The 25,404-nt window shown below is 41.3% G+C and overlaps 2 protein-coding genes and 1 non-coding gene across 3 annotated transcripts in view; 2 read left to right on the top strand and 1 right to left on the bottom strand.

Moving 5' to 3' along the window:
* The window catches only part of RHCE (Rh blood group, CcEe antigens), a 41,228-nt gene extending 34,321 nt beyond the window's left edge, over nt 1–6,907 (top strand). The window contains exons 9-10 of the mRNA XM_010830075.1: nt 2,839–2,912; nt 6,696–6,907. Coding sequence (XP_010828377.1) covers nt 2,839–2,912; nt 6,696–6,722 — 101 coding nt within the window. The 3' untranslated portion in view covers nt 6,723–6,907. The remainder of the gene's footprint in view (nt 1–2,838; nt 2,913–6,695) is intronic.
* On the top strand, nt 1,215–1,286 carry TRNAG-UCC. Its single transcript has one exon. It is a non-coding gene; the product is annotated as a tRNA-Gly (tRNA).
* Nucleotides 6,908–8,505: 1,598 nt separating the features above from the next.
* TMEM50A (transmembrane protein 50A) lies at nt 8,506–24,408 on the bottom strand. Its single transcript, XM_010830074.1, has 7 exons — nt 24,217–24,408; nt 22,019–22,123; nt 20,227–20,339; nt 18,817–18,884; nt 16,339–16,431; nt 13,776–13,836; nt 8,506–9,024 (listed from the first exon to the last, which is right to left on the bottom strand). The coding sequence occupies exons 2-7, from the start codon at nt 22,109–22,111 to the stop codon at nt 8,979–8,981; spliced, it is 474 nt and encodes a 157-aa protein (XP_010828376.1). The 5' UTR covers nt 22,112–22,123; nt 24,217–24,408; the 3' UTR covers nt 8,506–8,978.
* Between the last annotated feature and the right edge of the window lie 996 nt (nt 24,409–25,404).

Here is a 25,404-nt window from a genome sequence, read left to right as displayed (position 1 = left end):
TGCAGGCAGATTCTTTATTATCTGAGCCACCAGGGAAGCCCCCAAAACACACATGGCATGTGGGATCTAGTTGCCTGACCAGGGATCAAACTGGAAGTGCAGAGTCCTAGCCATTGGACCACCAGGGAAGTCCCAAAAGAATCTTGGGCAGACAGCAATTTGCCTGTCTTACTTATACACAAGATGAAAACATGCTTTCTGTCCAGAATTGTTCACTGTTACTCTACAGGTAAATACCTTTTCTTGGTTAGACTCTCACATATTGTGTCTCTAAGCATGGAGTGAACGCCAAATAAGAGACAAAATAGCCAAAGCAGACACTAAAGAATGGTGTGACCTTGGGTGAATGGTGTGACCATGTCACTTTACTCTTTCAAAGCCAGGCATTGGCTGGCTTTCTATAAAGTGGATGGATTATAGTAACTAATCATTTGGCATCCTTTCAGCTCTAAAACATGTATGATAGTACTTTTTTTTGGCCACACAGCATGGTTGGATGGCGTCAGTGACTCAATGGACATGAGTTTGAGCAAACGTCGGGAAATAGTGAAGGACAGGAAAGCCTGGCATACTGCAGTCCAAGGGGTGACAGAGTCAGACACCACTTAGTGACTGAACAACAATGGCATGGGGAATCTTGGTTCCCTGACCAGGGATTGAAGCCATATCCCCTGCATTGGAAGCACAGAGTCTTAACCATTGGGCTACCAGGAAAGTCCCGAAAGTGCTTTCTGGAGTTTTCGAGAATGAGATTGGCTAGAATTGCTTTAAGGTACCAATTGGCCTCAGCTTTCAACAGAGTCTGAGACAACTGATTAAATGCAGATGAGAACAAGGCCTCCTGCCGTAAGTTTACATTCTATTGGTGGTGGCAGTCCAACCCCAAAGAGAGTTGCCAGATTTTTGAATTTTGCCAGAATTCTGAATTCTGCCAACTCAGAATTCAGAATTAACTGAGCATCCTGCATCTTATTTGGCAGTCCTACACCTGGGCGCTCATGCCATTCACCACTGCAACCAGCGTAGACCAAGTGACACTGAATTGTGCTGTCTTGTAAAGCAACTCAGAGGGCTTCCCATGCTTCACTGAGATCAAGAAAGAGAATAAAGACACTCCTATTATTCCTTTAAGAGTTAAGAACAATGAGCTTTCATCCTTATATGTTGCTTTCTACTTGAGGAAACTGGTGATTGAAAAGTACCTGGACAGGATTTCCCTGGTGGCCCAGTGGTTAGGACTCTGCACTTCCACTTCAGCGTCGCAGGTTCAATCCCTGGTCGGGGAACTAAGATCCTGCATGCCACTTGGCCAAGAAAAGAAAAAGAAAGACAGCCTTCCATGTGTTGTGTACCACAAAGACATTCCCTAATATTTCTCCAAGTTAAAAAAAAATTTATGTGGACAGTATAAGGGGAAAGAGGCCTCCAAGAAGCCAGGATGGCACTAAATTGACCCCCTAAAATCAAGCATTTTACCCATGAAGAGACCCCTTTCTGTGAAGCCCTCCCATAGGCACTTAGGTAAGAAACAATCTTGGCGACTTCCCTGGTGGTACAATGGTTAAGACTCTGTGCCTCCACTCCAGGGGCACAGGTTCCATCCCTGGTCAGGGAAGTAGGATCTCACATGCTGTGTGGTACAGCCGAAAGAGAGAGAGAGAGAAAATAAAAAGAATCTTATCAAGCATGGTTAAAGGTTTTCCCAGTTCAGGCAGATTAAAAATAGCAGATTAGAGTTAGGTTTCCAGAGGTGAGACACACTGCTAGAAGTTAGCAGTAAGAACAAAGAGCCTAGCAGGAGAAAATAAATTCTTAAAATCAGACACAAGAACATGAGAAGCTTGGGCTGCCAGAGAACAGGCCAGTAACTTTTAGCAGCTGTGGCCCTTCTCCACGTTATACAGCGCCTTTGATAAATGGATATTCCTATCAACAGCTCTAATTTTTTTTACAAGTCTAAATGTGTTCAGTGTTGTCTCACAAGACAAGAAAATATATTTTAGATGGATTTTCATCAGTGATGAGTAAGCCTCAACTACCTGAAAAATATATGTAGGCAACAGAGGTTCATTTATGAGTAATTCTAGCTAAATGAGGTGTGTCGATTACACTCTCCATGCCAATATCAGTTAAAGGCACACACTGTGAGAGGCAAGTGTGAATGAGCACACGCCTACTCTTGTTAATCTTACTGTTTAATACACTGGGATGGATCATCATTAAAAATGCACAGATAAGTCTATCAATGGCGTTTCCCTGCTTCACATGAAAGGTAAGCATGACTTTATGTCCTGGAAATTCCACTTTGAGCAGCTGGGGGAATACACAGGGCCCTAGCTCTCTGGGCAGAGGTGGGACAGCTGACAAGAACAAGCACAGAAGCACATGTTATTACCTGCTTTCCTAACCAGTGGAATCTGGAGCTGAGGTCACTGTGACTTTCTTGGAACCAGGGAGGATGAACCTGCGAGGGTGGCTGTTTGAGTTGCTCTCCATGGTAGCTCTTGTGTTTAAATGAATCAGCTTTCAAGTGGGGCTTTGTCCAACAGAGTCCTTCTTCTCTGTCTTGGGAAGCGTGTTAGATCCATGACTATCATATACCTCTCAGTATAATCTAAATACTTTGGATATATTTGTTCTTACCAGTTCCTTTTAAAAGATCTCTGTAGAACTAATTAAACTGATCCAGGAAGGACAGTGCTTCAGTGTGTCTATCTCCGGGTTGTGGAAGATAAAAGGATTTCTGTTGAGTTATCATAGGTGAGATATGATAGTCTGATTAACTTTGAGATAATGCAATCCTCTAAATGTGTAACACTTATTTATGAACTTAAACAGGTTTGCTCTTAAACCTCAACATATGGAAATCAACTCACAAGATTCACTATTTTGACGACCAATCTTTCTGGAAGGTAAGATTTTTAACCTATTAATGTCATAGGTTTGGAGTCAATGGACTTAAAGATACCTGGGGTATGTACGTTAACAAATGAAAATGAAGTAAGGAGCACTGGAGGAGAAGCAAATCCACGATACGTGTGTGTGAGTGTACGTGCGTGTGTGTGTGTGTGTGTGTGTGTGTGTGTGTGTGTTGGTGGTGGGTGGGGAGGTAGTAGATGCTCCCATCTCCCTGATGCCTCAAAGTCACTGAGGGTCAGGGATGTGGGAACTGACCCTGGCCATGTCTCCTCCCCATCTGGTGTCACTAAAGTGGGCTAATAGTTCGACAGGAAGGTGATAGAATCCCGCGCTGCAAACACCAGAGGCCCACAGGGGCCAGGCAGTCCAGTCCCCTCATTTGCTGGACTTCCGAGCGGAGCCATGACTGTCTAAGTTCTGAGAGGAAGAGAGGGATAAATTACAGCCAGTGGACACGAGAAAGCTTGTGGTGTAGGGATCTGGGGTCAGTGAGTCGAGAGATATGCAGCTCGACTAATCGCTAACAGTCTAGGTGACATTGTAGGGCTGGGAAGAAGGTCAGGGCTCGTTCCCTGAGACCCCACTGCCTTCCACCCTTTGACCTGCACTCGCAGTTCACAAAGTACTCTGATGTGTGTTGCCTTAGGTAATCTCCCAACTGATGCTGAGGTTGGCCTTCTCACCCAGCAGGCCAAGATACCGACCACTAGGGGGACACAGAAGCAGCCTTATTGCGGACCTTGGTATTCAGGTCTGTAGGGGCCAAACTGAGAACCTACAGAGAAAACCCACCTCTTCTTCTCCTTTATCTCTGTGCTCCTCTTCTTCTTGAAACAGCTTTCTGGAGGTATACTTGACAACAAACTGCACATATTAAGTATATAATTTGATATCTTTAAACATATTTATACACCTCTGAAACCACACCATGACCACACCAAGATAAGAACATATGTGTCAGGACTTCCCTAGTGATCCAGTGGTTAAGAATCTACCTTCCAACGCAGCGGGTGCCGGTTCAGTTGTTGGTCAGGGAACTAAGATCCCACATGTCCCCGGGCAACTAAGTCCATGTGCTGTAACTACTGAGCCCTCCTGCCACAACTAGAGAGGCTGTGTGCCACAATTAAGAGCTGTGCGCCGCAATGAAGGATCTCATACACACAATGAAAATCTTGCATGCCGCAATTAAGACTTGATGCAGCCAAATACATAAATAATATGTTTTGAAGGAAAAGAACATATTCACCATCAAAGATTTCATCCTGCCTCTTAGAAACTGCTCCCTCCCAACTCCATCCTGTTGCATCCCCAGGCAACTACTGAACTGCTTTCTGTCCCATGGATTAGCTTCAGTTCAGTTCAGTTCCGTTCAGTCACTCAATCGTGTCGTGTCCGACTCTTTGCAACCCCATGAACCACAGGACGCCAGGCCTCCCTGTCCATCACCAACTCCTGGAGTCCACCCAAACCCATGTCCATTGAGTCAGTGATGCCATCCAACCATCTCATCCTGTCGTCCCTTTCTCCTCCTGCCCTCATTCTTTCCCAGCGTCAGGGTCTTTTCCAATGAGTCAGCTCTTCACATCAGCTGGCCAAAGTATTGGAGTCTCAGCTTCAACATCAGTCCTTCCAATGAACACAGGACTGATCTCCTTTAGGATGGACCGGGTGGATCTCCTTGCAGTCCAAGGGACTCTCAAGAGTCTTCTCCAACACTACAGTTCAAAAGCATCAATTCTTCTGTGCTCAGCTTTTTTTATAGTCCAACTCTTACATCCATACATGATTACTGGAAAAACCATAGCCTTGACTAGACGGACCTTTGTTGGCAAAGTAATGTCTCTGCTTTTTAATATGCTGTCTAGGTTGGTCATAACTTTTCTTCCAAGGAGTAAGAGTCTTTTAATTTCACGGCTGCAGCCACTGTTTCCACTGTTTCCCCATCTATTTGCCATGAAATGGATTAGCTTACCTTTTCTCTAACTTTACGTAAGTGGAACCACATGGCATGTATTCTTGTCTGGCTTCTTTTACCAAGTGTTAATTATCCTGGGATCACCCACGTGGTCGTGTATAATCTGCCTCATCTTGAATCAGCTTCTCTCTATAGCCACTGGCTTCTCCCAACAGCCAGTCTCTCCCAGGCCCCTGCGAGTGCTCTTGTCCCTTTAGCAGAAGCAGGGTAATCCAGTGAAAGGACTCAGGAAACTGGTTTAATCCATCCATTCACTCCACACGTATTTATTGAGCAACTGTTATATATGAAGCACTCTGCTCATGAAGATACCACAAATAGGACAAATATCCACCTCAATTATTTAAGCTGCAGTAAATACTTGCTGAACAAATGAAGGGAAACTGGGGAGCCCCATCTAACACTAGCCCATGAGGGAGCAGGTGAAATAGAGTGTGTCCCTGGTACAGTAAGTCCTGGATTCTAGTCACTTCTCTGCAAGGTCTGATGTAGGCAAGACCTTCGACTTCTCTCAATGGTTAAAAAAAGAACAGTAACCTTTGTTCTACCTCAGGGGGTTGTTCTGAAAGTCAAATGAGGTCATGATATCTGTGACTACATTCTGTCTAATGCAAGCCACCACGTGATCATGAAAGTTTATGACTAGGGGTTTCAGTTCAGTTCAGTTCAGTTCAGTCACTCAGTTGTGTCTGACTCTTTGCAACCCCGTGAATGGCAGCACGCCAGGCCTCCTTGTCCATTACCAACTCCCGGAGTTCACGCAGACTCACATCCATCGAGTCAGTGATGCCATCCAGCCATCTCATCCTCTGTCGTCCCCTTCTCCTCCTGCCCCCAATCCCTCCCAGCATCAGACAACCACAATGGAATGTGTTAAGTCTCACAGCTATCGCTTACTGCAAGCCTATTGTTTCCGAGTCTGTGCTGGAAGCTTTTCAACATTATCTGATTTTTATCCTCACAAAAATTCTGCGTAAGAATAAGTCTTCCCATCTAAAGATGAGTCACTTGTCCAAAATGACAGAGCTAGTAAATGGTACAGGAGGAAGCTGAATCGGTGTCTGTCTGGCTCCAGAGACACACGTGTGTATGTGTGTTGTGTGCTTTGGTCAGCTACTAGAGAATGGCTATTTCTCCTTCTGATTTTTTTTTTTTTTTTTACAGCTGAGTAGAACCATTTTTTCAGCAGGATAATACTTATAGCTTGCATTTGAAATGCAAGAATATGAACTTCCCAAGCTGATAAATCCAGGAATGATTTTTTTTTGTAAACTAGCCAAAAAGACATCTTAAACGTTATAAAATGCCCTTATTGTAGGTCATAGAAGCAGACTACTAGAGGTTAGAAAGGACATTCTTTCACTGATTGCCCAGATCATGCTCAGCACTTCCTAGGGTGGGACACTCACCAACCCCAAGGATACCCATCTCATCCTTGGATGACAGATGACACTATTGGGTTGGCCAATTAAGTTCATTCAGGTTTTTCCATAAGATGTTATGGAAGGAACTACTTCACATGGAGACTTGTCTCCTTTCACCAGAGGTGTTCAAACAAAAGCCAGGTAGGTGGCCATGAATGATCCATGTAAAGAGCTGTATGAAATGAGATTTACCCAAGAAGTCTTCCAATTCAGATTTTTTGAAAGAACTTTGTGATAAAGGTTATTTGTGATAAGGCCTTTGTGATAAAGTAACATTTTGGGCAACATAAGTTTCAAAAGATCAAATCAGAATCAATATGTGTACAATATTGAGTGTGTAAGGGTGTAATAAAAAGTTTGCTTTCCTTTTACAGTTTCCACATTTGGCTGTTGGATACTAAGGGAAAGCATCCAAGAGAAACAAGGCCTGTTTGAAAACAAGACAACTTTTCACCATTGCCAATTTGTGTGTGTGTGTGTGTGTGTGTGCAACCACTTGTTATAGCAAAGTCTCCTTATGTACAATGAGACAGGTCAGAGATAGATTTGATACTAAGAATAAAAGACTAAAAACTTAATAATCTTATAATGATTTTAAATAACTGTTTAGTTTCATGAAAGATGATGCTATGAATAGTCTTGGGTACAGACACGTGATGGTGGTGGGTTAGTTGCTCAGCCATGTCTGACTCTCGTGATCCCATGGACTGTAGCCTGCCAGGCTTGTCTATCCATGGGATTCTCCAGGCGACAGTACTGGAGTGAGTTGCCATTTCTTTCCCCAGAGGATCTTCCTGACCCAGGAATCGAACCCAGTTCTGCATTGCAGGCAGGCAGATTCTTTACTGATTGAACTATGAGGGAAGACATTAAGATTTTGGTTCAATTTTATTGACAATTCCTAGATTTTTTTCTTGTGCTTAATAAAGTATTAAGCTACACAGCTAACTCACCTGTATCAGCAGAGCAGCTGATATAAAACAAGGAAAAACTGAAGACTCAGATTTAATCCTTGCTGACATTATGCTTTTATTCCAGTGGTTTTACAAGGAGTTCTTATTCCCTGAGCACATCCTGAATTTAACTGTAGGGAAGACATTTGTGATCCAACGTGGAGACAGACTGCCTCAAGATTTAAAAACTAGTCCTATGACCCTGAGGATATCATTTAAATCGCCATTTAAATGGGTTCCCTTATCTGTAAAAAGAGAAGGTAAACTCCAATCCCTAAGATCTCCTCCAATTCTCACACCTGTGGATCTAAAAAACAGTGGTTTGACAGTGAGATGACAGCGATACAGTCATTTCCTTGAGTAGCTGATGACCAGGCAACATTCAAAACATACACAGTAGGGACTTCCCTGGTGGTCCAGTGGTTAAGACTCAGTGCTTCAAATGTAGGCGGGTGCAGGTTCGATCCCTGTTCAGGGAACTAAGATCCCACATGCCACACATGTAACCAAAAACTAAAAACAAACAAAATAAAACATACAGACTGGGAGAAAACTGTGGCTGGCATAGAAAGGGCACCACAATCTAAATCATCTGAGAGGTATTTGGTGGTTAATGAACAGCTGCTAATTGTTGCAAGCTTTATTAATATGACAGAACACTTCAAGCTTTAGTTCTGAAGAACATGTACCCACATAGTTAGCTAGCTCATTAAAGAAAAAAAATTCCCATTATGTCTAAGTGGGGAGCCTGGGGGATAAAAGAATTCCAAAGAGGAACAGACTAAGAGTTCCCAGTAGCTGAACACTTGTCATTATAATTGACTTCACTTGGTCTATTTTGAGCTTAGTGGTTCAGCAGAGATACAACGAAATGGAATTCAATTTATTATCAAACCAACAACAAGACAGTCAGTCACGGGAGTAAAGAGCAAGTCCCTATTCGCTTCCCCTTTCCTTCCGTGGTGGCTGTGCAGGGACTGTCAGCGTCCCACCAGCCCAGGGTCACAGCTGAGTCATTACCACTGCCCTTCCCCACAATCAGTGGCACGAAGGGACACTTCTAAGGAAACTGGTGGCCAGATTATGGGACTTCTCTCTTTCAACATATTCACTCACCCTTTGGGAGACCCTCAGTAACTATTTACACTGAAATAGTTACAGAATTTTTGGCAAAACCATACATTAATAAACCAAACACAAAGGAGAGTGAGAAAGAATTCTGACCACTGAATGGTTTTTAAAAACAAGAACGTGTTTATATTTCATCATTGTTTATAGTTCATCTGATATTTGACACAGAACAGGCCACATTTAAATAAACACATTAAATCTTCAGAACATTTTAACTGAAGTTTTGGACCTTGGATATGACAAATACTCATGTAAGATGTTTCCATGATTTCTTTTGTGATTTATTTTTATAAACATGATAAAATGTAATAAAAATTTCTCACGTGAAACACTTTTCTTCAACATTTTACAAGTTAATCAAATGTAATCAAATGTATATCACAATAGATTTTGCTGTGGTTGTTGTTTAAAGAGAGAGTTCTCGTGATTTTAGTATTATACAAATTTAAGTTGAGAGAAAGAAGTTTAGAAAATGGCATTACAAAAGACTGGGAGTGAGTAGTAAAAAAAAAAACAAAACAAACAAAAACAAAACCCACGCAGGGCTGCTGGGCAGTGACGAATCAGAAGCTTTCACTGCCATAAGTCTTCAGTGCGGCCAAACTTAAAAACGAGTCCTCTGTGAAAAGAACAAGAAATATCACATGACTGGCTGAGTTTGGGAAAAAAAGACGACGAGAGATTTAGAATTGTGGGAAACTAGCGACAAAATAACTGATGAGCTGTATGGAAAAAACCCCTGGGATGTATCAGAACAGAAACTGATCGCTCTATGGTATTAAGCTCTGCCGATGTACTCAGCTGTGCTGTTTACCACAAACTATCCTGCAACCTGAACTTCTCCTACCCCTCTTAAGAAGTTAACCAGTGTTTAGTGTGTAACCATTATATGTCTGATATTATCTATTTCCTTTAACAAGCCTTTTCTGAGTCAAGATGGCAGTGCGAGAAGCTAGGGTTATAAAGGTAAAGATACAGGCCCGGCCTTCAAGTTGCTTATGCTCTCGATGACACAATGTGGTAAGTAAAGGGGGTCAGGGGTGGGGAGAGGCATATATACCACATGTTAAGGGAGCAGAGAACGTACGGGGATGTCTTTATTTTTTTTATATATTTATTTATTTGGCTGTGCCAGGTCTTAGTGTGATGTGGGATCTAGGATCTGGTTCTCCGACCAGGGATTGAACCCAGGTCGAACTCTGCATTGCAAGTGCAGTCTTAGCCACTGGACCACGAGGAAGTCCTGCATGGGGATTTATTTTGCCTGAATGTGTCAGGAAAGGACTTACAGAGGTGGTGATATTAGAAGAACATGGAAGGATAAGCAGGAGTTTGAATGGCAGGGTGGGAGAAGCAGGAGCTGGTGGGATCGTGAAGATGTTTTAGGGGAGGAAACAGTAGATCAAAAGGCAAAGAGAGGAAAAATAAAAAAGGCAAAGAGGAATAAAAGACCACCTCAGGCAAAGCCCCAGAGGTGGACGTGTCAGGAAATGCCCTCACAGAGCCTACACTCTGGGTTTTATTTTGCGAAGTGTCTATAGCTATTTTTTAAGGCTTCAATTTAAGAGGGCAGATGCCTAAGAACACACACACACACGTTCGTTTGGGTTTTCCTGTATGATCTTATGGAAAAACCTGAACAAAGTTTTTGGCTAATTCATATATACCTTGATATAAATACCTCTGGTGTATTAGAGCAGCGGAGAGTCCAGTATGGCTAGAGTACAGTTTAAGAGACAAGGAGAATGAGAAATGGCAGTGGCCAGGATTTAGCAAGCCAACTGACCAGAGTGGCAAACTGCCCACAAGGGCCTTCGGGAGCCTCAGATGAGTCAAGCGGGCGGGCACTAGTCTGCGATCTACTAAAGGCAGCTTGGGCACAGGCAATGCAGGAGCTGGGACTACGCAGAGACGCATCTCCGGGTAAAAGAAACAACTTGGGCTCCAGATGATTGCTGCTGAACCAGGACCCAGGGTCGGCAGATCCTCTAGTTTTTCAAGAATTCAGATTTTTAGGTAAAATACCTTCATTTTTAAATGTCAGCTCAAAAAAACAAAACAATACTGTTTTGAATTTTGCTGGATGGCCCCTAGGGGCAATCTCTTCTATCAAAGTGTTAGTCACTCAGTGGTGTCAGGCTTGTTTGTGACACCACGGACTGCAGCCCATCAGGCTCCTCTGACCGTGGAATTTCCCAGGCAAGAATGGAGTGGGCTGCCATTTCCTAGTGTTTTAGAACACTGATACAGGGAAACCGGACCCAAGAGAGATATCAGTCAAGAGTGTGAAGTGCCCATGAAAGGATGAGAATGACTGAACCTAACGAAGGAAATGGACACAAAGAGAGGAGGGTTATGACAGTTCAGAAGCAAACTCATCAGGGCTTGGATGTTGGGGGGCTAAGGCAAGGGAGAAATGAAAAGTAGACACTACAATGGCATCTGCTGGTTTTCATTTGTTTTCTCATCTGTTTTCCAATTTCCAGTGTATACTTAAAGATACACACTCAGTCAAAATGGTCAATTTTAAAACGTTTCATAGGAAATTCCCTAGCGGTCCAGTGGTTAGGACTCTGCACTTCCAGGGGGCCTGGGTTTGCTCCCTGGTTGGGGAACTAACATCCTGTGAGCCGCTCAGCACAGCCAAAACAAAGTAGGTTTCACAGGCCTTTATAAAGGGAAGCACTTGAGTGTTTTTTGATGAAAAAAAAAAAAAAAAAATGCGACCAGGAAGTCGTCTATACCCTCTCATGGAATTCTCCTTTATAAAGGATTTCATAAACCTCCAAAAAGCGATTGATCTGTGTTCTTCCAGGTAATTTCAAAACTACTGCTACAAAAAAAGAAAGACTAGAGTTGGGTATGAGGAGCCCCTACTTCACAGAGAGCTTAAAAGAGGCATGGCTTAACTTTAAACCCTAGTCACCAGATGCAATCTGCAACCTTAAGAGTTTCTTAGGCAAGAGTCAGTCCCTCTTGCGTTGTCAGATGGTTACCTTTGGTACTGATTTCTGTTTCTGATTTCTGAAACAACAGTTTCTAAGTTTGTTGCTAAGAACTGTTCTGTTATAAATCAAAAATGGTAGGCAATCTGCTACAACTATTCTGACGACAGTGTCTATTAGCTGGATTTAACTTCTATTTGCTTACAGTATTTTCACAAAACCAAATTAGTTTTGGATTTAATGAGTACAATAGCAATACATGAGAAATTAACCAAACTTGTTGCATAGAAAAATAATGTTTTATAACTAATTTGAGACAAGCCAGCAACTGGTTTTTAAGGTTTTGTGAAATGTGATAACTACTGTATGAATTTATGTGTTTCTTCCCTCATTGGAAAAGATAACATTTTCCCACAAATCTCTCAATCCTCTGGCTCCTCCTCCCTGCTCTGACAGAGGAACTTCTCTGCCGGAAATAGCATCTCAAAGTGGAACTTACTTTATCCTCCACCTCTGCTAGAGTAAATAATGATTATAAGACAGAAGGCTGCTGTTTGCCCTTCCCTGGCTGGTTCTTGGTAAGTCCCCTCCCCATCACTCCATCTGAAGCTTTTCTGACCCCTGCCTCCGACCCTGTTACGCTACCTTCCGTTGGCTGAAGTTGTGGGACACTGAATTCCCACGAGCACCTCTAACCCTGTGGAGATTCTGGAGTACTGAGCTCAGATGCCTGGTCCTTCTTTAAAGACGTTCAAGCCTCAGCGTTATAGCTTGAAAGGAAAAGAAATTCTAAACATCAACACTGTCCCTCTAATAAACACATGCTATAATACATCACCCTATAAAATAACAAATCTACCCATATTTACCAAATTTACATAACTTGGGGAGTGAGGTTGGTTCACTTCCTATTTTTCAAGTACAGTGTTACATTCGTTAAAAAAAAAGAGGGGGGAGGGCAGGAAGGAAACAGAACTAATATTAAGCAACTGGTTGAAGACTCAACAAAGGAGAAAATGTTAATTAAACTCATTTGAAATTCCATCCTCCTGGAGCCTGAACTTCAGAGTCAGATAGTCTGAATTTTAGCCACATGGTCTGGAATATGATTTCTGTGCCTATTTCTCACATATAAAACGATGGTAACAGTGGAGCCACCTTCAGAGTTTTGGGAATCAATTGGGAGCACACGTGTAACACACTAAGAATGGTGCCTTGCACATAAAAAGTGCTCAAGGAACTTTGGGCATTATTATTTTCTGCACAAAAATCAATGGCTTAACATTAGGAAAAAAAAAAACTCTTGGGTTTTCTCCACTGGTTTCAAGATGCAAGGTATGACCCAAAGAGGCTGTATATCTTGCCACATGTAAATTCACATTTTTCTTATTTCTAAATTGACTTTATAAAATTGCAAAAATGCATCGTGGTGGAATGGAAAAAGTGTGAATACCAACTGCTGGCTATCGTTAAAGGGTAACTATTAGCATTCCATTGAGTGGTTCAAGTAGACAGGAGTTATCTATTTCCTTTTAGGAGGTGGGTGGGAAGGAACAAGGAAGGGAAGGGACAGTCCTAGAATAGACTGTCCTAGAATATACAGCAGTTTTGTTTTTTTTAAAAAAACCTTTTCTGGATTTAGGACACTTTTGAAAATTTGATGAAAGCCATAGGCTTTCTTCCCAGAAATAAACAGAAAAACCAATGTCTTGCAACGCAGACATGTCTGGTGGTTCCCAATCTTTAGAAGCCTACCCATGGAATGGGAATTAAGAACTCCTGATACATAGGATAAAGAGAAGTTTCTGTTGTTTTTTTGGGAGGTGGGTGAAGAGGGAGGCTAAGGAAAGGGGAAAGGGCATGCCCTATATGTCCAGAAAAGAATGAACATTAGAAAAGATTAGTGATAAAAATATTAAGGTTTTTAGGGTCTAAGTAATCTTTTAATTTGTCTCTACGTCAGAAGGATAAAAAAAGGTCAAGGCTTTACACCTCAAATATCACACACAAATTCTAGTGACACCAAGGACAGAAAGAACCATAAAATGCATCCAGAAACAAAATTTTAAGGAGAAATGGTTTTAAGCAGGCTTTCATTAAAAGCAACTGTTAGAGAGATAAATTCTAAATGAACAGTGTCAGTGCTAGATAACTAAATCTACATGAATCACAATTCTTCATTAAAGAGGAGGTGGTGGCATTTAAAAAAAAAATCAGTGTATGTTTCCAAGGTTGGCAGTAAACCAACCCACGTATTAAAAATCTGTTTCAGTCTCATTCTTCATATTTTATGACAATAACATGAGGGAGAGGCATTAGACAGGGGGAAATTAAGCAACTAAATACAGTAAATGACATAAAACTAAGTATTATTTAAAAAAAAGAAAAAAAAAAAGATAGGATGAAGAATGCAAAACAAACTTACCCAAAAAAGATGAAGGCATTTTGGAAAAATACAGCAATCCCAGGGTATACTATGGCTTTTTCTATAAAAGTAATTGTAACAGTTAGAGGTGCATGATCTCAAAACATTCAGTTTCTGATAAACTGGTGAATATCAGTTTTCCTGCCTAACATAAATCGACTTTTCTGGCAACTATGATTGGTGTGGGTATTAAATGACACAGTACATATGAGAGTGTAGTTCTGGTTTAATAAACGGTAGCTTCCTTCATTTATTTAATAAATACCGAGCACATATTGTGTACTAGTGCTGCTGAATGTGCTGAGGATAATGCAGTAAATAAAACAGGCAAAATGTTTGCCTTCATGGAGCTAAACACTGTTGAGATTAAGTAAGAAGAAAAAGTAAAGCAGGAAAGGTATTGGAAGTGTACTGAATGATGATATACAGGTGGCCAGAAAGACCTCATGGGAAGGTGACGCATGGAAAGGTATAAGGACACAAAGAAAGTGAGGGCAGGAGCCGCGCGGAAGCAGCAGAACAGCAGCGCAAAAGCCCTGGGCTGGGAGCACGCCCAGTACATCAGAGGAGTCAACGGGCCAAAGAGAGGGAAGCAGGAGACAGGTCAAAGAAGGATGAGGCGCAGGGGGTGGATGCGGTGCAGATCCTGCACAGCTTCACAGTCGTGCTGAGGACTCTGGTTTTCGATCTGGGTGAGAGGACAAAAAATCACTGCAAGGTTTTGAGCAGAAAAGTGACTTGAGCTGACACACTTCAGCAGGATCTTCTGGCTGCAGTGCTGACAGTAGACTGAAGGGGGGTGAGGGTGGGGAGGGGACACAAACAAGCTCTTGTAGGGAATCAGGCCACAGACTCTCATGATGGAACCAGGGCGGGAGCAACACAAAAGATAGAAAGTGCTCATATTCAGGATATACTTGAATAGCAGAATCAACAGAATTTGTGGATGGATTAGGCTGTGGGATGTAAGACAAAGAGGTGTCATCTTTGACAGGACTTAACCACCCACGTTTTGGGCCTAAACACCTGGATGAAGAAAGTAGCCACTAAGATAGGAAAGACTGCCAAAGGACCATTTTGTCCCGATTTTATCCTGGACTGAAGTTGAAATTCTCCTAAGTTTTTACTGTTGGAGCTGTCAATGATCACTCACTGACAAACCGAGGCTTGATGAATAGCAACTTTTCCTCCTAGGAGTTTTAAATTAATCTGATTACCATAATAGCTGGTTTGTATAGGCCCTCTGTACTAGAAAGCCACATTAAATAACCATTACCACTAGAATGACTCATAAAGATTCTATATAAAGGCACTTCATAAAATTACAGATTTGCTGCTAATAATTCTCAAAGCATAACTTGGCTTCAGAAGCCTTTAGGAAAATAACTTCAAAGTCTATGAGATGAACACACTTCTACAAAAAGGGGCTCTGTATTAATAGTTGTTATTTAGGAAAGAAGAATTATCAGTAATTTTACTTCCTTCTTTGAGCTCTTTTATATTCTCAGTTTTCTACAATGAATAAGAATTATGCAATTCACATGATAAAAAAGTAACATTTTTGTTTTTAAAATATGATGATGATAAATTTTGTAGCAGCAAGGGAATTTCATATGATAGGCAAAAGGCTAGGTTCAAAATTATATTACAAACTATTTAAGAAACAAAAGAAACCAAAGAAAATATACCAAAATATTTAAGAGCAGTAAGATTATTAGTTTTTCTTCTCTTTCTTTTCTATATTTTTAGTAACATGTTTTATAATAAATTACATAAATAAAAGAACTATAAATATTTAAAACTGCCTATCATTCCTACCTGCAAGATTTAAACAATTTGAATAAAAAAAAACCAGGAAACCAATTATTTTAATCTAAGAAATTACATCTTATCCAACAAAGTGAAGTGTTAAAATATGAGCTAGATTAGATTTCTGCTGGTCTGGTTTGGCAAATTATTAATATTTTATTTTTTCTATGATAAGCATAGTCGATTTAACCTAGAATACTCAATGAATTTCATATTTTTCTGGGGTCCCTCAAGGCAAAAATTCAACCAGGGGCCTAAGAGTAGGTCTCTTCCTAGCTAGTCTCAAACTGGCCTTATATAGCAGATATGCATTAAGTGTTAATTCGCTTTTTTATCTAATAAGAAGATGATGATATATTATCAAGGAGGCTGAGCTCAATAAATTTCAATTCTAGGATGTTAAAGCTTTGCCTGCATATTATTCAGCAAGTCAAGACTTGCCAAATAGCTGGACAAGATACGTGTTCTGCTTTTGAGGTTTTTGAAAGTCAAACAGAAACAAGGTATGGAGCTGTGTCCCATTCCTTCCAGGCTCTAGGTGAGAAGAAAAAATACAGGAGAAAGGAATACTAAAAACATAGCAAACAAACGAAACAAATACAAATTTAGATTAGGGAGGGGGGTTCCTGGGCACAAATGCATCGCTAGTAGTTGGCTGAACTATACAAATAAAACTTTATTCTAAAATAAAACAACTTTAATGCAGAATTTCAAAATGCCATTGAAGTAGAAGGTAAACCGCGTTTTCTCTTACCTTTAGCAACATACCCTCCAAAAAGAATCCACATGGATGCAATCAGAGAGCCAAAGGCCAACATGAAACCAATGAACAGCCAAATGCGAGCACCTTAAGAGAAACAGTATTTTACCAGAATTGTTTCTTACTTGGCAGCACTCGGTTCAATTAGCTTTTCAAAAGAAGACAAAAACCCGGAGAGAAAAACACATGCAGCTGCCATCAGAGTCTAAAGCAAGAACAGTGGGAACTGTGCTAAGGACAGTCAGTGTGGACGCTGGCCGTTTCCCTGTTGACTTTTGTCTTTACATTCTAAGTGCCTGCTGCTGCTGCTAAGTCGCTTCAGTCGTGTCCGACTCTGTGCGACCCCATAGACGGCAGCCCACCAGGCTCTGCCATCCCTGGGATTCTCCAGGCAAGAACACTGGAGTGGGTTGCCATTTCCTTCTCCAATGCATGAAAGTGAAAAGTGAAAGTGAAGTCGCTCAGTCGTGTCTGACTCTTCACGACCCCATGGACTGTAGCCCACCACGCTCCTCCGTCCACGGGATTTTCCAGGCAAGAGTACTGGAGTGGGGTGCCATAGCAGCAACGGGGAAAGACAATCAACTTACAAATCACATTTATATAATATTTATGAAGATTTACTATAAAATAAACAGAGTCACGGCATCCGGTCCCATCACTTCATGGCAAATAGATGAGGAAACAATGTAAACAGTGACAGACCTTATATCCTGGGCTCCAAAATCACTGCAGGTGGTAACTGCAGCCCATGAAATTAAAAGACACTTGCTCCTTGGAAGAAAAGCTGTGACCAACCTAGACAGCATATTAAAAAGCAGAGACGTTGCTTTATCCACAAAGGTCCATCTAGTCAAAGCTATGGTTTTTCCAGTAGTCATGCATGGATGTGAGAGTTGGACCATAAAGCAAGCTGAGCGCCAAAGAACTGATGCTTTTTGGTGTTGGAGAAGACTTATGAGAGTTCCTTGGACTGCAAGGGGCTCAAATCAGTCAATCCTAAAGGAAATCAGTCCTAAATATTCATTGGAAGGACTGATACTGAAGCTGAAACTCCAATACTTTGGCCACCTGATGCGAAGAACTGAGTCACGGAAAAGACCCTGATTCTGGGAGAGATTGAAGGTGGGAGAAGGGGATGACAGAGGATGAGATGGTTGGATGGTACCACCGACTTGATGGACATGAGTTTGAGTAAGCTCTGTGAGTTGGTGATGGACAGGGAAGCCTGGCGTGGTGAAGTCCATGCGGTTGCAAAGAGTCAGACACAACTGAGCAACTGAACTGACTGACTGAACAGAGTCATTAGCTCGCCTAAAGTGAATTCCGAGATGAGTTTATTTAATTAGAACAAATGCATTTTAATTAAAACCCTGCCTTGCTCAATAAAACACAGCAAATAATGTTATATGTAAATTTCTGATTTCATACCCAAGATATAAAACAATAGTTCCGAAATAATAAGCTCTTACTTATAGATGTGATATGATACACAAATACAACCAGCTCTGGACCCCCAGAGCTGTGCTAACATTTATCTCTTCATTTAGATTTTACAAGGTCACAGTATATCAGTATATCTGTATTGCTTCTACTTAAGTTCATCTATTGATAACAGAGAGTGAACCAGAGGGAGTCTGAAAACACAGACCAGACTTGACCACTGCGGTTCTTTTAATTTCATTAGGGCGGGGGCAAAAAAAGTCACCCGAAACTTGCCTATATTCAGGTTTATTTTTGTATGGATATAAATTTACCATTTAAAATGCTCAATAAGTATCTGTGTCCTCAAATCTTTGACTAAATTGGACTCTACAGGAAGCTGTGCTACACACTTCCTGTACTGTGCCTACCTTGGGCACATGGCCATGGGGGCCAGGGCACATGAGTTCCTTAGGGCAGAAAGGCAGGCCTGGGGGAATCTTAGCACTACAACTCTATTATCCTATTCAGTTTTGCAAGATTAAAAGAGTTCTGGAGACTGGCTGCACAATAAAAATGGATGTACCTACTACTGAACTGTACAGTTAAAAATAGTTAATTTTATGTGGTGTATTTTGAAACATGCCAAAAACTATGAATCTAAGCTGTAGCAAAATGCTAATTCAATCAAGTAAGGTTGGCAAAAAAGGGAAGAAAATAATTTATATAGTAAAGCTTCAAGTACTAGAAAGTCTATTTTGCACTTTGCATAATGCACTCTTTATTATACAGTTTTTTACTATACACTGTATACATTTATATCTATACAGTACTATTATTGGACAGGGTTATATACTCAAAACTTTGTATTCTGAACTATTTGGCAACCATTGACCAAATGTGACTTTTACCTTAGGCCTTGGAACCTACAACCTCTCCTGAGACACATGTCCATCTTATACCCGATCTGAAGAAATCAGACAAGTGGCCCTTCCATGTATAATTCTTATTTTAAGAGTGTACAGTACGATGTTGTTTGCATCTATTTACCTGTTTGACCCAGGCAACCTTCACTGTAACTGTCACCTCGGACTTGTCCATTTGATACGGCATTAATCCTGTATGAACAAAATAAACCAAGAGATCAGGGTCTCTGACTCTAAGAGGAAATTATCCATGACATCAAACTGCCAGGTACAATAAGCTGTTGTTGAGTTGCTAAGTCAGGTCCAATTCTTTGCCACCCCAATGGACTGCAGCATGCCAGGCTTCCCTGTCCTTCACTATTTCCTGGAGTTTGCTCAAATTCATGTCCATTGAGTTGGTGATGCTATCTAACCATGCTGCTGCTAAGTCGCTTCAGTCGTGTCCGACTCTGTGTGACCCCATAGACGGCAGCCTACCAGGCCCCGCCGTCCCTGGGATTCTCCAGGCAAGAACACTGGAGTGGGTAGCCATTTCCTTCTCCAATGCATGAAAGTGAAAAGTGAAAGTGAAGTGGCTCAGTCGTGTCTGACTCTTAGCGACCCCATGGACTGCAGCCTACCAGGCTCCTCCGTCCATGGGATTTTCCAGGCAAGAGTACTGGAGTGGGGTGCCATTGCCTTCTCCAGCTATCTAACCATAGAGTTCTGCAAATTTAAGTCTACAGGAGTCTTGAATAATGGGTTCATACAACAATAGGCAAGGCTCCTCAATCAGTATCCTGTAAAGCACTGGATATAGTCCCCAGACCAGCAGAATCAGCATCAGCTAGACATGCTTTAAAATGAGAATTCCCTGCTTCTACCCCAAGTTTATTGAAGCAGAAATTCTGGGTGTAGGGCCCAGCAATCTGAATTTGAACAAATCCTTTAGACGACTCTGATTCTTGTCAAAATTTGAGAATGAAATTCTTAGAATTATATCTTGCTAAGATTGGAATGATCTATCTAGTTTTCTGTTTGTACACATCAGACATACTCAGCATGAAGAGATGCAAGCAGTAAAATCTTGCTCTGTCAATCCCTGACACATGTTCCAAACATAAAAAGTCTTTCACTGAGCTTCACAGAATACCACTGTAAATTGAGACAGCCTTGCTTTCTTTAGAAGTCTGCTCTGGGGACTTTCCTGCCAATTCAGTGGCTAAGCCCCTACACTCCCAGTGTATTTGGGGGTGGGGTGGGGGGCTGGGTTCAATGCCTGGTCAGGGAACTAGATCCCACATGCTGCAACTAGAGTTCCCATGCTGCAACTAAAGAGCCAGCTCAGCCAAATAAGCAAATATTAAAACAAGAAGAACAGAAAAGAGGACCGCTGTTTTTTCTTCCTGAGTCCTTCTCTATGATCTGACGTTTCAACTGCAACCCACATGTTAATTCGGTAATATTTAAAAATCTTAACTCTACTCAACTATATGTAAAACATATTTCTCTTGCGACAATCTGTGCAAGTCGTGTCACTAGTGATGATACTTACATTAAGAAGGCTACGGTTGCTATAACACCACACGCGTGGTAGGAATGGTTGAATTCGTCCATGCGGGGATAAATGACAGCTGCATCTATGATAATCCACCAGCCTGTAAAAAACTAAGACAAACCACGGGAGGAGAAATGACAGTCACTTCATATCTTACTAGCTAAAAAGCGAAGAATCTGAGTGAAGAGATCCCTTCTAATAAAGTCCAAAATTTTCTTAAATGTTCCAGCAGTTTCTTGCATATAATTAGCACTTGGCTTAGTATCTAATGATAGATACCCTAAAGTCCCACAGCTATCATTAACACAAACTTCTTTTCTAAGATGATTACAATCATTCTTTTATATTGTCATTTAAAAAGTCTGTGATCTAATTTTTGTGAATATATTGTCATTTAAAAAGTCTGTGATCTAATTTTTGTGAACTAGAAGTAAATTATATTTCATGGCAGGAGAAAGGAAAAAAGTCGTTTAGACTTGAACTGACAAGAGTGGCCTGTTGCTGATGATAAAAGCCTCCAGAAAGATATTATTGAAAATGAAAAAAACAGTACTCAAAATAATATGGGGAATAATTATTATTGATAGAATTTTAGCTAGTCTCTCGGTGCTGTGAAATAAAAATGTGCCGTGCAGTACTGCTTTCTCTTTTGATGAACTATAGTGCAGTTTCAGGGCTGATGCTAAATTCAATTAAAACACAAAATGATAATTTATCTTAATTGAATTTGGTTCTGGACATCATCAAGGGCAAACATAAAATGAAAAAAGACATTAAAACTGCATAAATATTTTTTATCACTTGAGCAGACACTTACAATAAGATGATATTAACCAAATTCTGACATGTAATTTAGCAGATTTGGAAAGTAATCCCCTTCTCTATCCCCACTTCCAACCTTGACCTAGTTAGCTCTGGGAACTGCCATCTTTAGGCAATTATTTATAAATAACTATTTTAGGTTAATCAAATTATTTTTATCAGGCTACAGACAGATCTATATTAATGACATTTTTACTGGGTAGCACAGTATTCTTTTGCCTTTTTTTTAAAACCCTTTGAGCCCAACATACTCAAGATATTTTCTTCAGAGACTAAAATTCAAAGCTTTTTTTTTATATAAGAGCAGAATTTCTATAGTAGTTTTATATCTCGACATTACTCTGGAAAAATTTAGGACAATTATTTTTCATAGATTATAACTGTCAAGAGGCTAGGCAAAGAGCCGTATTTAAACTTAGATTTTTGTTTGTTTACTTAAAATTCACTCTCTAGAGTATATGTCAACATTAAAGCACAAAAAAAAAATCACATGCCTTGAAGGATTTGTAAATAAGAATTTTATTCTATAAATTACTTCTAAACAATATATTCTAATGAGCTCTTTATTTATCTAATGAGACTGAAAAGTTAAGTTATGGAGAAATGCAGTCATATCTTTTGAATGGTTTTGACCTGATTGTTTCTTGAACACTTCTTGGTAACTTCATGTACTCATTAAGAAGAGGCATAATCCATGTTGTGAATAAATACATAAAATATACTGTCTCACTATATTATGTTTTATGCAGTAAAAGAAAAATAATATCAAATTTTAAGCCATAATGTCAACTCTTTAAATGAAATACCTAAATCCTCTCATAAATAAAAATATCAACATTTATTTTTAAAAATTCAGTGGTCAAAGATAAAATAAATAGTACATACTTAAAGAAATCACACAGAATTCAAAATACATAAAAACAAACACATCAAATTAAGGAAGGCCCAAATGATCAAGGACACTTACTAGAACACCGGCAGCAATGGAAGCAATAGTATTGCGCTTTTCCCCCCAATCGATGCACTCTGAGCACCTCAAGCCTTCCAGAAATCCAGACATTTTTTCAGGTCACTTAAACAAACAAATAAAACTAACTTAATATAGTACGTCTAGTGAACTGCTTCAAATCTGACTTATGTTTCTAGAAAATAACAGTTTAGGAATAATTTAATAAAAATGAAGTTACAAATACTTTATTTGCTACATATACTTCAGAATATTTGAGATTCAAGTTTTGATGAATTTCCACAAAACTCTGGAAAACAAAGTGTGGACTCATTTAGTTGTTGTGGTTTTGTTTTTTCAATTTAAAGGATGATTTTAAGCAAAAGTGGGTATCTAAATATTGGAAAAAAATTATAATGATTATTAACTTTAATTCCAAACTAAGTTATTATGTGCTTTAGATATTTAGAGTCCAGGAACACTAACACAGTGAAGAGACAAATGATAAAATTTTGATTCTGAGTTAAAGTATGGACTCAGATGAAAAATATTTCTCTTAGCAATTTACACATTTTATCTATAACATGTTTCTTCACATCAAGTCCTTTCACTTCATTGTTTTTTTCCAAGCCTGTCTTTTGGCTTCATTTCTATGTAAAAGTGAAAGTGAAAGTCGCTCAATCGTGTCCGACTCTTCGAAACCCCATGGACTATACAGTCCATGGAATTCTCCAGGCCAGAATCCTGGAGTAGGTAGTCTTTCCCTTCCTCAGGGGATCTTCCCAACCCAGGGGATCAAACCCAAGTCCCCCGCATTGCAGGCAGAATCTTTACCAGCTGAATTATAAGGGAAGCCCTCTATGTAAAGAACAGCCGTTTCATTTTAATAATCTCTACCTCTGATTCTAACATGTTTTCCAGCCAAAAAAAAGGGCACGAAATTGAAGTCAGTATTAACGCAGACCATTCAAAAAGGAAAAAGGGAATAAAGAAAGGACAGGAAAGGAAGGAGGGGCTTCCACGATGGATCAGAGGGTAAAGAATCCGCCTGCAATGCGGGAGACCACAGGAGGGCGGGTTGGAGCCCTGGGTCGGGAAGATACCCTGGAGGAGGAGGGCATGGCAACCCACTGCAGTATTCTTGCCTGGAGAATCCCATGGACAGAAGAGCCTGGTGGGATACAGTCCAAAAAGTAGCAGAGTCAGACACGACTGAGCGACTAAGCACGCGCGGGCGCGCGCGCGCGCACACACACACACACACACACACACGAAAGGAAGGATGAAACAACAGGAAGAAAAAGGAATCCACTGCTAAATTACAACGGATAATTGCCATAGACAATTACACAAAACATTCCTTTGAGCTGGGCTATATAGACCCGGTGTGAGACATATCCATATTATCTCTGTCTCAGAATATGAAAAAGCCTGCCTTAAGTGTAAATTGTTAATAAGCAAGCAAACATACAAATTCCTACAGTGAATCTTAACCTCTATGAAGCTACTCTGTAGTTGGCAACCGGGGTTGTTACAAAAGTAATGGATCCAGTTGGAAACTCCCTTTTAAAAATTAAATTAAAAGCTGTGCTAATAGGACTTGAGGACAAGTCTAATTTTGAAAATTAACTTAAAAAAAAAAAAATCTTCCTTAGGAGGAACAGGATCCTTAGGAGGATCCAGTATCTTTTGCTTTCGATCTACCCCGATGACACCACCCCGAATCCTCCGTTTTTCTTTGGTTTACGACCCGCACACTCAACCCCAAACTCCGCCCCTCCAGATTCCGGGGATGTGAGGTGTAGAGGGTGGCCAGCGACTGGGAAGACGTGGGAACTAGATCTAGCTCTTCTAGCTCGGCCATGTCCCTCGCCGAGGGGACCAGCCGGCTTAAACTCCTTCCCGGGTGTCAGCTTCCGCAGATCTGAAGTAGCGGAGGCGGGGGGGAGGAGCATGGTGATTTTCGAGTTTCAGGGATCCTGCGACGTCCAGGGGAGGGCACAGTCCGGAGCGCGAAGGTGGTCGCCCTCTCCCGCCCCCGGCCGAAAACAGGTCAGCAGTAAGTAGGCAGGAAAAAAGGGTCCAGCAAGGCGCTGGCTTGAGCCTGCAGCTTCCCCAAGAGGATGGACGCAACGACCCAGGCAGCATCAGCCGGGCAGACGGTTCCGGCCTCAATCGGCCGGCCCCTTCCCTTCCCCCGACTCCGGCCTGGTACTTACAGTTTTAAATCCAGCCTGGCCGGTGCAGTAAGTCCTGAGCCCGCTGCCCCTCCAAGTTCCAGCCAAGAAAACAAAACACCCACAGGCCGCCGGATACCCGGATGGAGCAGCCCCGCCCCCAGGGCTCGGTCGCGCATGCGGAGACGGGGCAGAGAGAACCGGGCTTGGGTAAAGTGGAGGACCGGCTGGAGGAGGGCCGGAGAGAGCCACGCCCACCGCGCGGAGTCTCTGCTTACCACCCCCCCGCCCCACCCCCGGCCGGCTCGCCGTTCCCGTCAATTCAGTTCAGATCAGACGCTCAGTCGCGTCCAACTCTTTGAGACCCCATGGACTGTCAGGCCTCCCTGTCCATCACCAACTCCCGGAGTTCACTCAAACTCATGTCCATTGAGTCAGTGATGCCATCCAACCATCTCATCCTCTGTCGTCCCCTTCTCCTCCCTCCTTCAATCTTCCCAGCATCAGGGTCTTTTCAAATGAGTCAGTTCTTCCCATCAGGTGGCCAAAGTATTGGAGCTTAAGCATCAGTCCTTCCAATGAATATTCAGGACTGATTTCCTTTAGGATTGACTGGATTGATCTTACAGTCCAAGGGACTCTCAAGAATCTTCTCCAACACCACAGTTGGAAAGCATCAATTTTTGGAAAGTCAGCTTTCTTTATACTCCAACTCTCACATCCATACATGATTACTGGAAAAACCATAGCTTTGACTATACAGACATTTGCTGGCAAAGTAATGTCTCTGCTTTTTAACATGCTGTCTAGGTTTGTCTTCCAAGGAGCAAGCATTTTTTAATTTCATGGCTGCGGTCACCTTCTGCAGTGATTTTGGAGCCCAGGGAAATAAAGTCTTTCACTGTTTCCACATCTATTTGCCATGAAGTTGAAAGGTTGTTGTTGAATCACGCGAAGACACCGGGATTCTTGGCCCCCGGAGGAGAAGAATTCAATCGGGGCCAGAGACGAGGCTTGATCGCTCAGAGCTTTTGTGTAATAAAGTTTTATTAAAGTATAAAGGAGATAGAAAAAGCTTCTGACATAGGCATCAGACGGGGGTAGAAAGAGTACCCGCTTGCTAGTGTTAACAATGAAGTTATATAATCCAAAGAATGTCTGGAGGTTGTAAAGACCTCATCAGACCGACTCCCATAATTTACATTTCAAGATAACACTGTTCTCAGGCAG

This window comes from Bison bison, unplaced genomic scaffold, assembly GCF_000754665.1.
Source record: "Bison bison bison isolate TAMUID 2011002044 unplaced genomic scaffold, Bison_UMD1.0 scf7180017864516, whole genome shotgun sequence".
Taxonomy (NCBI): domain Eukaryota; kingdom Metazoa; phylum Chordata; class Mammalia; order Artiodactyla; family Bovidae; genus Bison; species Bison bison.
Note: the sequence above shows the minus strand (reverse complement) of the source record. Positions and strands in the feature narration are given on the sequence as shown.

Bases quoted from the DNA above. Each gene is read 5' to 3' on its own strand.
- TMEM50A (XM_010830074.1), bottom strand. From the start codon at position 22,111: ATGTCTGGATTTCTGGAAGGCTTGAGGTGCTCAGAGTGCATCGATTGG. The intron at 16,432-18,816 runs GTAAATAGATGC...GTTTCTCTTAAG, and splicing joins AGGTTGCCTGGGTCAAACAG to GTGCTCGCATTTGGCTGTTC. The intron at 13,837-16,338 runs GTAAGAGAAAAC...TTACTTTTATAG, and splicing joins TGGAGGGTATGTTGCTAAAG to AAAAAGCCATAGTATACCCT.